The 12201-nt window shown below is 45.9% G+C and overlaps 1 protein-coding gene across 2 annotated transcripts in view; it reads left to right on the top strand.

Annotated features, from left to right (window-relative positions):
- The window catches only part of JAKMIP1 (janus kinase and microtubule interacting protein 1), a 112969-nt gene that overhangs the window by 40412 nt on the left and 60356 nt on the right, over positions 1 to 12201 (top strand). For both annotated transcript variants that reach the window (XM_035113222.2, XM_060279034.1), the window contains exon 8: positions 10924 to 11052. In XM_035113222.2, coding sequence (XP_034969113.2) covers positions 10924 to 11052 — 129 coding nt within the window. The remainder of the gene's footprint in view (positions 1 to 10923; positions 11053 to 12201) is intronic.

The raw sequence follows: 12201 nt of genomic DNA, 5'->3' as shown, positions 1-12201 counted from the left end.
CTGTGGCACCCGCTTGTCCCCCACTTGACAAGGAAGGTGGCTGATCAAGTGGGGAAAGTAGTCAATGGGGGGCAGATACTTCCACAGCCAGTAATATGTGATGGTCTATGACCCAAACATTAATAAACTCAATCTACATCTCAGCCAGTAGGAGGAGCTCTGTCATGGCAGCTAAGGAGATAGGGAATCCCAAAGCTTGTGACCATGGTTAGAGAAAGCTGGCCTCATCAGACATCCCATGAAGAGAGTGAGGAGGGATTTGGATGTCTGTGAATCTGGCAGTAAAGCTCTTTATTTGCATGCACGCCTAGCCATGTGCTTCCCTGTGGAACCATGAAGGAAGATGGGCAGGGAAATAAACATTAAGGCTGCAACCAGTGTTACTAGGTACCTTCAATAAAGCATTTTCCCACCAACTTTAGAATATTCTGTATTTGCTCTACCTTCGTATTTACTTCAGCAGTCAAAATGGACATGCCAAGTGCTTAAACAGATTGCTCAATTGGGGACTTTGGGGGCTACCAGAGTGAGAAACAAGATATTAGATGGCAAGGTGCTGTGCCCTGTTAAGCAGTATTTTGGGGGGCTGATTAAATTTGGCAACCAAGGTACCACTGTAATTCTTCATGATAATAGACAGCAATTCTGAGAACAAGCCCCTTCGGTACCCTAGAATTGATCTGACCCCGAGGACTTGAACTTGTTTAAGGTAAATAGGTATTTTCTCCTTGTCAAATCTGGAACTGCGGTACTAACACATCCTACAGATGTGGGTAGAGCTGAAAAACAGCCTTCCCAGTCGGTGAATCACAGCTGCTTACTGGGAAGGTTGGAGGGGTTGTGGGTGCATGAGATTGGTTCCACCAGTGCAGACTCACTGCACTAACCTCCCCGCTACCTCTCTCCTCCCCCTCCAGGTAAGAGGAGGTGTCACACCAGCTGAGAAAAAAGCATTGTGGCTGCCCCCCCCCCACCCTCCTGGCTGCTTCTACTGTACATTCATGCTACATTCTATTCTCCCTCTGGGAATAGAATAGAAAAGCAAAAAATGGAGTTGAGCAGTTCTGGCATCTAATACCATGTTTCCCATATTTTAAGACACCGTCTTATATTTATTTTACTCAAGAAAATAAGCCTATGGCTTATTTTTGGGGGGTGTCTTACTTTTTTATTACGTAATAAAGCAGCGTTGCTGCTGCTGGGTTCCACTGGCTCAGGGCTTGGGGCGCGCAGCAAGCCTCCTCCTGCTGCGTTGCTGCTGCTGGGTCCCGGAGGTGGCCTGCTGGGTCAGCGCTCAGCAGCACCGCACCGGATCAAGGAAGTGGCCTGCCGGGTCAGCGCCACGCGGAGTGCCGGATCGAGGAGCCGGTCTGCAGAGTCAGCGCCTAGCACTGGATTGAGGAGGTGGTGCTCCATGTGGCACTTGTTGTTGTTGTTTAGTCGTTTAGTCGTGTCCGACTCTTCGTGACCCCATGGACCATAGCACGCCAGGCACTCCTGTCTTGCACTGCCTCCCGCAGTTTGGTCAAACTCATGTTCGTAGCTTCGAGAACACTGTCCAACCATCTCGTCCTCTGTCGTCCCCTTCTCCTAGTGCCCTCAATCTTTCCCAACATCAGGGTCTTTTCCAAGGATTCTTCTCTTCTCATGAGGTGGCCAAAGTATTGGAGCCTCAGCTTCACGATCTGTCCTTCCAGGGTGCACTCAGGGCTGATTTCCTTAAGAATGGATAGGTTTGATCTTCTTGCAGTCCATGGGACTCTCAAGAGTCTCCTCCAGCACCATAATTCAAAAGCATCAATTCTTCGGCGATCAGCCTTCTTTATGGTCCAGCTCTCACTTCCATACATCACTACTGGGAAAACCATAGCTTTAACAATATGCCTGTTGTCTTTGTCCATGGAGTTTTCTTGGCAGGGATACTGGAGTGGCTTGCCAGTTCCGCCTCCAGGTGGATCACGTTTAGTCAAAACTCTCCACTATGACCTGTCCATCTTGGGTGGCCCTGCATGGCATAGCTCATAGCTTCTCTGAGTTATTCAAGCCCCTTCGCCACGACAAGGCATTGATCCATGAAGGCCACTTCCTCGATCCGGTGCTCTGCATGGCGCTGCTGGGTGCCAACCCGACAGGCCGCCGGATCGGCGCCGCGCGGAGCACCGGATCAAGGAAGCACCACCTCCTCAATCCAGCGCGGTGCTGCTGGGCGCCGACTCTGCAGACCGGCTCCTCGATCCGCCACTCCGTGCGGTGCTGATCAGCACCGACCCGGCAGGCGCCTCCTCAATCCGGCACTCCGTGCGGCGCTGCTGGCCGCCTCTTCGATCCGACGCGGCGCTGCTGGGCGCCAACCCTGCAGGCCGCCTCCTCCTGCTGCGACCAGTGTGCTGGGTCCCGCTGGCTGCCTGGGGTGCTCGGCGGTCTCGCTCCGCATGGCGCGGAGGTATATCTTATTTTTGGGGTATGTCTTATATTTCACAAATCCTTAAAAATCCTGCTACGGCTTATTTTATGACTAGTTGGCCCTTAACATTTCTCAATGGGAGCAATAATACTAGCACTTCCCCTTTCTCTTGTTTTGAGTATACATGAACAACAATAACAACCCCCCCCCCTTAGCATCCCTCTCCAGCCTCAGTTTGCTTTGATCTTTAGCTTACCTGATACCATCTCTACAGGTGTGGGCTATTTGTCTGTATTTATAGTTGGTGACTTTCACCTTTTAGGCATGCTCCCTTCCTTTTCTATTCATCTCCCACTAAACTTTTAATGCAACCACACTGGCCTTTTTTATATGTTTCCTATTTTTCTTATATACTGGTTCGCCTGTCCCCGATTATGCCTTGAGTAAGATTTTCTCCAGAAACTCCCATTCATCGTGGCCCCCTTAATAATAATTAATAATAATAATAATAATTAATAATCATCATAATTTATTTATACCCCACCCATCTGGCTGGGTTTCCCCAGCCAGTCTGGGCAGCTTGCAACAAAACATTAAAATACAATAATTTGTCAGATATTAAAAGCTTCCCTAAACAGGGCTGCCTTCACATGTCTTCTAAAAGTCGGATAGTTGTTACCTTCTTTGACATCTGATGAGAAGGCCCTCTGCCTGGTTCTCTGTAACTTTGCTTCTCACACTGAGGGAACCACCAGAAGGCCCTCAGAGCTGGACCTCAGTGTCTGGGCTGAACAATGGGGGTGGAGATGCTCCTTCAGGTATTCTGGGGCGAAGACGTTTAGGGCTTTAAAGGTCAGCACCAACACTTTGAATTGTACTGGGAGCCAATGTACGTAGGTCTTTCAAGACCAGTGTTATGTAGTCTTGGCAACTGCTCCCAGTCACCTGTCTAGCTGCTGCATTCTGAATTAGTTTGTACAGTGGTACCTCAGGTTACAAACGCTTCAGGTTACAGAGTCCGCTAACCCAGAAATAGTACCTCAGGTTAAGAACTTTGCTTCAGATGAGAACAGAAATCGTGCTCTGGTGGCACGGCAGCAGCAGGATGCCCCATTAGCTAATGTGGTGTCTCAGGTTAAGAACAGTTTCAGGTTAAGAATGGACCTCCGGAACAAATTAAGTTCTTAACCAGAGGTACCACTGTATTTTCCAGGTCACCTTCAAAGGTAGCCCCACGTAGAGTGCAGTGCAGTAGTCTAAGCGGGAGCTAACCAGAGCATGCACCACTCTGGCAAGACTGTCCATGGGCAGGTAGGGTCTCAGCCTGCGTACCAGATGGAGCTGATAAACAGCTGCCCTGGACACAGAGTTGACCTGCACCTCCATGGACAGCTGTAGGTCCAAATGACTCCCAGGCTGCGCACCAGGTCCTTCAAGGGTACAGTTACCCCATTCAGGACTAGGGAGTCCCCCACACCCGTCCGCCCCCTGCCCCCCAAAAACAGTACTTCTGTCTTGTTCTTGTCAGGATTCAACCTCAATCTGTTCGCCGGCATCCTAATGAACCTAGCCTTTCTCTGAACTTACTAAAATCAGCTTTTTTTCTGAAAACCAAGCAACATGTTTGCATAAGATCATGAATTCCAGTATTACAAAGTGACTTCCCCCAAGTGTTCCTTCTAATCATTCCCTTGCTTACGTGTAAGAGTACCAGGTAACAGTTGCTATGCTTGCTTTCACTGGGCACTCTCTTAATTGCCATGGGAAGTTTGAAAGGAGCAGGCTGCAGGCTGCTGGCAGCTGACTTGGGTCTCCAGGAGCAGCACAGAGGGTGGAGCTCTTTGTGTACTGGGTAGCCATGGATATTTAAATCTTAGGAACTTTGGTGAGTGAAATGCATAGAAAACCTGTCCAACATGTCTGACTTTACGGTGGAGTAATGGCACTACAGTGTGCGGAATTTAGACCGCTCGTGGGACTATTTGCTGCTCTGCAAACTTAATTACGATGCTCTACTTTTTATAAACAAAGTGCCCGGTGTCTGCATCATTAAGATGGAATACATCTTTCTCGTCTTGTATTTTTCTTTTTTCATCTGTCTCTGTGCTCTGGTATGCCTATATTTTTCTGGCTGTCAAGAAATGACTTACAAGCATGAAGGTAAGAAACTCTGAGCTATTTGTTCATATTCTTGCGATGCTGAATTTAGCTTGAGTTTCTACCCTGTTACTTCGTTAATGACGTAAAAAATGTAAAGTGAAGTATATGAAGTTACTGAAGTTAAAAGAAGAGAAAAGGGTGTTTTTTTACACAGTTTAGCTCCTGTTACTTATTTATTAATTAATTTATTTAATATATTGCTCTTCATAAGATTTCAGGGCAGTTCACAGAATAAACAGCTAATCATTCAGTTTTCAATGCTGTTCAGACCAGTTCTTGTGCAAGAAAATCCCAGTGGATTTTGCCCTTTGTCTTCAGAAATAAGACATCATTTGCTCATAAACAGCTCTTCTGCTTTAATCAAAGTGGTGTCGCCCAGTGGTGAAATGGATAGCATATTCTAATCATTTTCGGTGGCTCTCATAAATTTACTGTGGACCCTCTGAGGTGATGCTTATAAAACCTATGTTGCTGCTTTGGATAGGGAAAATATAAACACAAAGGGTACAGTGGATGAATTTTGACAGAAGTGGTTTTAAAACAAAATAACGATATAGAAATGCTTTAAATAAATGATAAGGCCTTTGAAGTAAACCATGCCATTTCACTCTATTTTTCATCCATTATTTTTTTTACTGTAGTTTTAAAACGTTATGCATTAAAGAAGAGTTGTTAAATGTTACCACTACTGGTCCACCTATTTGAGTGCTTATCTGATGAATACAGATCAGTTGTGTTGTAAATTACATTGCAATAATAATAATAATAATAATAATAATAATAATAATAATAATAATAATAATTTATTATTTATACCCCGCCCATCTGGCCGGGTTCCCCCAGCCACTCTGGGTGGCTTCCAACAAAACACTAAAATACAGAAATCCATCAAACATTAAAAGCTTCCCTAAACAGGGCTGCCTTGAGATGCCTTCTAAAGGTCTGGTAATTGTTGTTCTCTTTGACCTCTAGTGGGAGGGCATTCCACAGGGTGGGTGCCACTACCGAGAAAGCCCTCTGCCTGGTTCCCTGTAACTTGGCTTCTCGTAGCGAGGGAACCGCCAGAAGGCCCTCGGAGCTGGACCTCAGTGTCCGGGCAGAACGATGGGGGTGGAGACGCTCCTTCAGGTATACCGGACCAAGGCCGTTTAGGGCTTTAAAGGTCAACACCAACACTTTGAATTGAATAAATCCTTTGGTGCACTTAACCTCATAATAATGGTGGTGTGTTAATTTTCATTTTAATGAATACATTTCTCTTACACTGAAATAGTCTGTGTGTGATGCTTTCCAAGCATTTTTCATAAACTGTACAAAGCATATTAATTGGCACTCAAACATTATGGTCCATTGATTAATAATGCAGGGAGGAGGACCATTGTGTGTGTTTTGGGGCTTGGAGGTCCTTACCCCTCTTCTCTCGAGCCCTTTTGTGCTTTCTTCTGCCTCTTCACTTCTTTGCACAGCTGCCTCGGTTTTCTACGTTGCTAGGTCTTTGCTTCCACATGAATAAAAATAATTACTTTGTTAACTGCCCATATAGTTATGTTGAAGGTGTGAAATATAAATTATGTAAATATTAAAAAACCCTTCATTCTGACACATTTCTGACTCCCACTCTTCACGCTCCCATTTACAATTTCTATTCTTGTGTGCGTGATCTCCTCCTCCAAATCACTTTTTGAAGTGGCCTTACACATTCACACATACAGATAGTGTCCTCCAGGCACAACAGCACTTCGTGGCATTTCTAGACTGCAGTCTAGATTAGGGATTAGGTGCCTATGGGAGATGGTGCTATTTAAGGGCTAATACGCACCCCCCCCGGAATTCCTATAATTATCTGTTTCTTGTTGGGCTATCAACACTAAAGAGCTGTTTAACCAAAGAACACAAGACACAATTGTAAAAACTCTTTGTAGGAGGTAGAATTTTAATTTCGAGTTATAAATATGGTGTTATGTGCAACAAGACACAGCAAGAGAGCTTTAAAATACTTCTAACAGCCTTGGCAAGGCTGTTAGAAGTATTTTAAAGCTCTAGTTCTGTTCTTTCGGTCGTGTAACACATACTCTGTTTAAGGTGATGGTTTTTACTACCTGGTATTTGAACACCAAAGCTCAAGCTGATGTGCAATTGTGGGCAAGAAATAATTATTTTTGGCATTTCTTGGAAATTGTGGCAGAGGTGGCGTCATGAGCCTCATAATGCGGACTGCCTCAGGGCTGGGGCGACAATTGCTGTCAGATGAGGAAGATGAGGAGGGTGCAGATTGCAGGGATTAGAGGGAGGTCAAGCACCATGCCCCATTTACCTTTGGAGACAGTCCTGATGACTTCCTGTCCTGCCCCCTCCATGAAGCTGAGTGATGGCCTAGCAGTGGCGGAGGCCGTTGAGCAGCCGTCAGGAGCGGCTGACCTCCATCCCACTGCTAAGAACTCAGGGCTGCCTCTGTTGGATTTTTTGAATAGTCAAGTTACTTTAGAGCCGGTCTAATGTAAATACTGTCTGTTTAAGAGAAACAGGTGCCGGTGTTTGTTAATTGCTCACAGGCGTGGGCTCTGCTTCTTGTATATAAGGCTCTGCCAGAAAGCCTTCTGTATCTCTTAGTTAGATCTTTTCAGTTTGCTTCATCTCTAAGTAGATCACTCTCTCAGTTGTTCACAGTTTAAGAGATTCCAAGTTGAATCTTAGTAAGAGAGATTCTCAGTTTAAGAGATTCCTTAGTTGAATCTTAGTATGAGAGTTGCTTAGTTATAATGCTAGTTTGCTGTTAATTCTTGGGTAGTTTAATGGGAGTTTTGTGGGAGTTTGTGGGAGGTTTGGAATGTGGGAGAAAGCATTTATCTTTAGTTTAAAGTCTCTTTAGATTCAGTTTGTTTTTCAGTTAAAGAAACCCAACCGTTTGTATTTTCATCTGCATACTTTTACAAGTGTGCAGCTAGTAAGGGGTTTCATATAAGGGAAATAATACCCTACGCTCTTGGTGGTGTTTTCTTAGCCAGGTCAACTTCTGAATGCATATACTCTGCGTGAAGCGTACTTTAAAGGGCCACTGAAAACTGGGATATATGATTTAGGTTAAGCAAGTTTCAGTACCCAGTTTTCTCCAATATTATTCTTATTATATATATTATTTTCCAATAGCCTCTGCTGTTGGGAACAGACCCACGTCCCTCAGAGAAGTAGGCACCTCCACATTCACTAGTTTTGTAGGGACAGAGTATTGCAAGTGAGTGTGCCACATCTCACTTTTAAAAGCTGGTGGGAGAGGCGTGACTGCTTGTTGAGACATCTTCACAGCTTTCATTTGTCATGGACCCTGGATGCTGTTCTTGAACACTGAAGGTGTGCTTTGGTGGTCTGTACATGTACTGATGTGTTACGAGAATTATAAGGTCTAAGATATAAAGGAAATGTACCAAGCAAACACATAGATAAATATATAAACCACATGTCTGAAACAGTACGGGAAGACAGTCCTGAAACCATTTTGTCTCTCCCAAATTGATCTCAAATGTTTCTCTGCAACGAAGGAGGGAATGGGAAAAAACCTCCCCATTGTCTCTTTGCTCACAAATCCTGCCTTAAGGAAACATTTAAGATACGAATAGGGGGAGCCCGTGACCTGGACTCAGGAATTAAGTATTTATCATCACAAATGGATGGCTAGGTAAACCCATTAACAGGGCAGATTTTGTTTACAACAGATGCATGCCGTGAATGAAGCTTCCTTTCTAACCCTTAAGAACTGCTTTCATAGCATGGGAGCAGGGCTGGCCCAGGTATTTTTTGCTGCTTCAGGCAAACCAGCTCCCCACTTGCTGCCTCTTCCTCTGCAGTGGGTGCAGAAGAGGTGGCTGCAGCAGCTGCTGCGCTTGTAGGCCAGATCCGTCACCTGAGGTGACCTTGCCTCCTGGGTGGGTCGTCCCTGGATGGGAACCATCTTGAGAATTTAAGCCAGGGATTGGGAGCCTGAGGCCCCCAGATGGTGCTGGACTTCACCAGGCCCAACTAGCATGGCCAGTGGTCAGGGCTGATGGGGAGCTGCAGTCCAGCAACATCCCTGACCTGATGTAAATTATTAGCCTATTGTATGTAGAACTGCCATGTTCTATTCCTATGGGTCTTGATAACAAAGACTGGCCAACTAGCAGCAATGACTCCATCTACAGGAGTGCATCATAAGGCTTCCTCTTTTGCTGCAGCTGTTTTGCCCTAGTGGCATCAGGTGTGTGGCAGGTGGACACAGCTCAAATTAGGACCCCTTTCATTAGAACTGCAGGCCCACTGATTTAACCCCTTCTCCTCTGAATGTTTCCATTTTCTCTCAGCTACTCACTCATAATTTATTTTTATTTTAACTGAGTGCACATTAGTTAGCAACTGTGTGGCATAAATGAAGAGCTTTGGTTAGTACATGACCTGCACTCTTTTTTCTGGACTAGGATAGTTTGGCCACTGTGGTCCATGTATTGGAAACGTTGCAGTTGGGTTATTGCAATGCACTCTTTGTGGTTCAGAAGCTGCTACTCCTGCAGAATGTGGCTGTTAATGTCTTCACTGGGATATCAAACTGCACACATACTACACCAATGCTAAAAGAACAGCACTGGCTGCCGATTAGCTGTCAAGCCACATTCAAGGACTTGTTAACGTATAAAGCATTGCACCACTTTGGAGCAGGTTATCTAGTAGATTGCCATGCATTCACTGAGAACATCAAAGGAGACTTTGCTGCCTGTGTCACAGCCTGCAGACTACAATTTAGTAAAGACTCAGCTACATTAGTAAAGAAAAACCATTTTATATGCGTTATAACACTGTTACACCAGATGGGCGCTGTGGAGTTCTGTCTTTCGTCAACATGATTTGCCTTTAGGAAGTTTACAGCGCTTTAAATGAAACACTTTTTAGATGTGTCTTGTTGTTGTTTAGTCGTTTAGTCGTGTCCGACTCTTCGTGACCCCATGGACCATAGCATGCCAGGCTCTCCTGTCTTCCACTGCCTCCCGCAGTTTGGTCAAACTCATGTTCGTAGCTTCGAGAACACTGTCCAACCATCTTGTCCTCTGCCGTCCCCTTCTCCTAGTGCCCTCCATCTTTCCCAACATCAAGGTCTTTTCCAAGGATTTTTCTCTTCTCATGAGGTGGCCAAAGTATTGGAGCCTCAGCTTCACGATCTGTCCTTCCAGTGAGCACTCAGGGCTGATTTCCTGAGTTTAGATGTGTCTAGATCCAGCCTAGGAGACCCTGTAGTGCGTTTCAAGTGCTTACTGACAACATATTTTTCTGTGTGGGCATTCCACAACTGTTGGTTGCTGGATTGTACTGCTTTTTATTTTTAGTATTTTATAGGCAAAGTATTAATTAATTAATTTGGTTGCTATTTATATTATTTGTGTGTGTGCGTATAATATCTATTGAGAGTTTTAGAGTCTTCGACTCCTTAATGTTGCGGTAGCCAATACGGTGCCCGTCAGACATTCTTGGACTACAACTCCCAGTAGCCTCAGCCATGGAAGTTATGCCAGGTTGTTCACCCTTGCCTTGCTGTAAACCAGTTCAATATATATTTTATATAGCAAGTGGTCTATAAGTTAACAAGCAGGGTAGTCCTAACTATAGGAAGCCGACCTATCTTAGGCTGGTGCAAGTTATCCCTATTCCAAACTCTGTTCAAACATGGACTGAGTTTTGAGGCTTGGGCTCTAGGTCACATGGGCAGGGCTTGGAATAGGTATAAGTTTATCTTTTCCCTATTCTGGCTCTGCCAATAAACACCCCCTTTATTGGGACTTACGCTGGCACACGTTCTGCAGGCTAAGCTAGGGTGGGGGACGGATGCTGGTGGATGCTCAGCTGGGGTGAAGCCTTTACTCCAGCGTAGCCCTGGCTGAACCCCATAGCAGCTGGGAAAGCCCAATATGTCTCAAATTCAAATTCTCTCATCCTGGTGGGTCTTGGGTTTGGGTTGTTGCTGATCACATTGTGGAAGAGGACATGGAAAATATTTCCCTATGCCAGGCATCCCAAAACTGCGGCCCTCCAGATGTTTTGGCCTACAACTCCCATGATCCCTAGCTAAGAGGACCAGTGGTCAGGGATGATGGGAATTGTAGTCCAAAACATCTGGAGGGCCGAAGTTTGGGGATGCCTGCCCTATGCCTTAGCTTGAGAGACTGTGGCTGAGGTGCATAGTTTGTGGGTAGTTATTTTGGTGCTATTCTGAGGACCGGGTGGGACACCTTTGGCCTCTGATTGTTGTCACCTTCTTTAAAGGCAGAAATAAAGGCCATTTGATACAGCTCTTTGAATAACCTGCTTGTCTATAACAAAGTACATTGGTCTTATTTCAGAGGCATGTTGTGGAGACATTTTTTGGATTTGACGAAGAATCAGTGGATTCAGAAACATCATCGGTAACTTCCTATAATACAGATAAAACGGACAGGACTCCAGCTACACCAGAAGAAGACTTGGAAGATGTAAGCACCTGTGACTTTGATATAGCATACTGTCACGGACTGGTTGGACGCAGAGGAATGGTGGGAGGCAGGGGAGAAGGCTCAGAGCAGACACCCCCAAACTGTGGCCCTCCAGATGTTTTGGCCTACAACTCCCATGATCCCTAGCTAACAGGACCAGTGGTTGGGGAAGATGGGAATTGTAGTCCAAAACATTTGGAGGGCCAAAGTTTGGGGATGCCTGGCTCAGAGCCTGGTGGGACAAGGGGGAGAAGAGGTGTCAGAAGCTGCAGCAATAACAGTGAGTGGGGGGATTCTATGAGAAGAATTCCCAAATCAGGCTGAAGCAGGAGAGGAGGGAGGCCAACAGGCAGAAATGAGTCCAGCCGGTGAAGAGGCATGAGTGTCTCTCCCTCCTGCGGCAATAAGCTCCCCTCACCGCTGGTCTCCCGGAACCAGGAGAGGCATGAAGAGGGCAGAGAAGTTAGCTTCACATGGGTGCAATCTCAAGATTGCTTGGGGAAAACCCTGAAGAGGAGAGGACCTAGGCAGCTGTGGGGAGATGAGGACCTTCAGTCTCAGCAACTGCCTCATGGGGGCAAGACCTGCCAGAGATGAGTTGCTGTTTTTGCTAATAAAGAGTGAACTCTAACTTTCTCAGTGGGGTTTACTGCTGGCTCTTTCCTGTCACATGCATAATGTCTCTCCCAAACTCAGAGCAATTGGAAGGACGTGGTCCCAAGGGCAAGTTCCCAGTGTTGCCATAGTACAGTGGTACCTCGACTTACGAAGACGATCCATTCCGCAGCCGTCTTCGTAAGTCGAAGTCTTCGGTTGCCGAAGCACTGCTTCTGCGCATGCGCGAAGTGCGATTTTGCGCTTCTGCACATGTGCCGACCATGTGCGCCACTTTGCACAGGCGCAGAACGCACGCGCGGTGAAAAGACTTCCGGGGTTGTCGACTTGGAAGTCGAAACCTTTGGAAGTCGAATCGTTCGGATGTCAAGGTTCCACTGTACTTGACAGTGGTACATTTCGTATGGGATATAAACTGAGTCCATAGGAAAGTCTTCATGGGAAGCACAGCAAGCTGCTGGAGAAGGAACACAGCAATCAGTCCCTCTTCTCATCCTCCCTCCTCCTCTCTGCAGCCAGAATGGAGGGGATAAA

The sequence above is a fragment of the Zootoca vivipara genome, chromosome 9 (assembly GCF_963506605.1).
Source record: "Zootoca vivipara chromosome 9, rZooViv1.1, whole genome shotgun sequence".
Lineage (NCBI taxonomy): Eukaryota > Metazoa > Chordata > Lepidosauria > Squamata > Lacertidae > Zootoca > Zootoca vivipara.
Note: the sequence above shows the minus strand (reverse complement) of the source record. Positions and strands in the feature narration are given on the sequence as shown.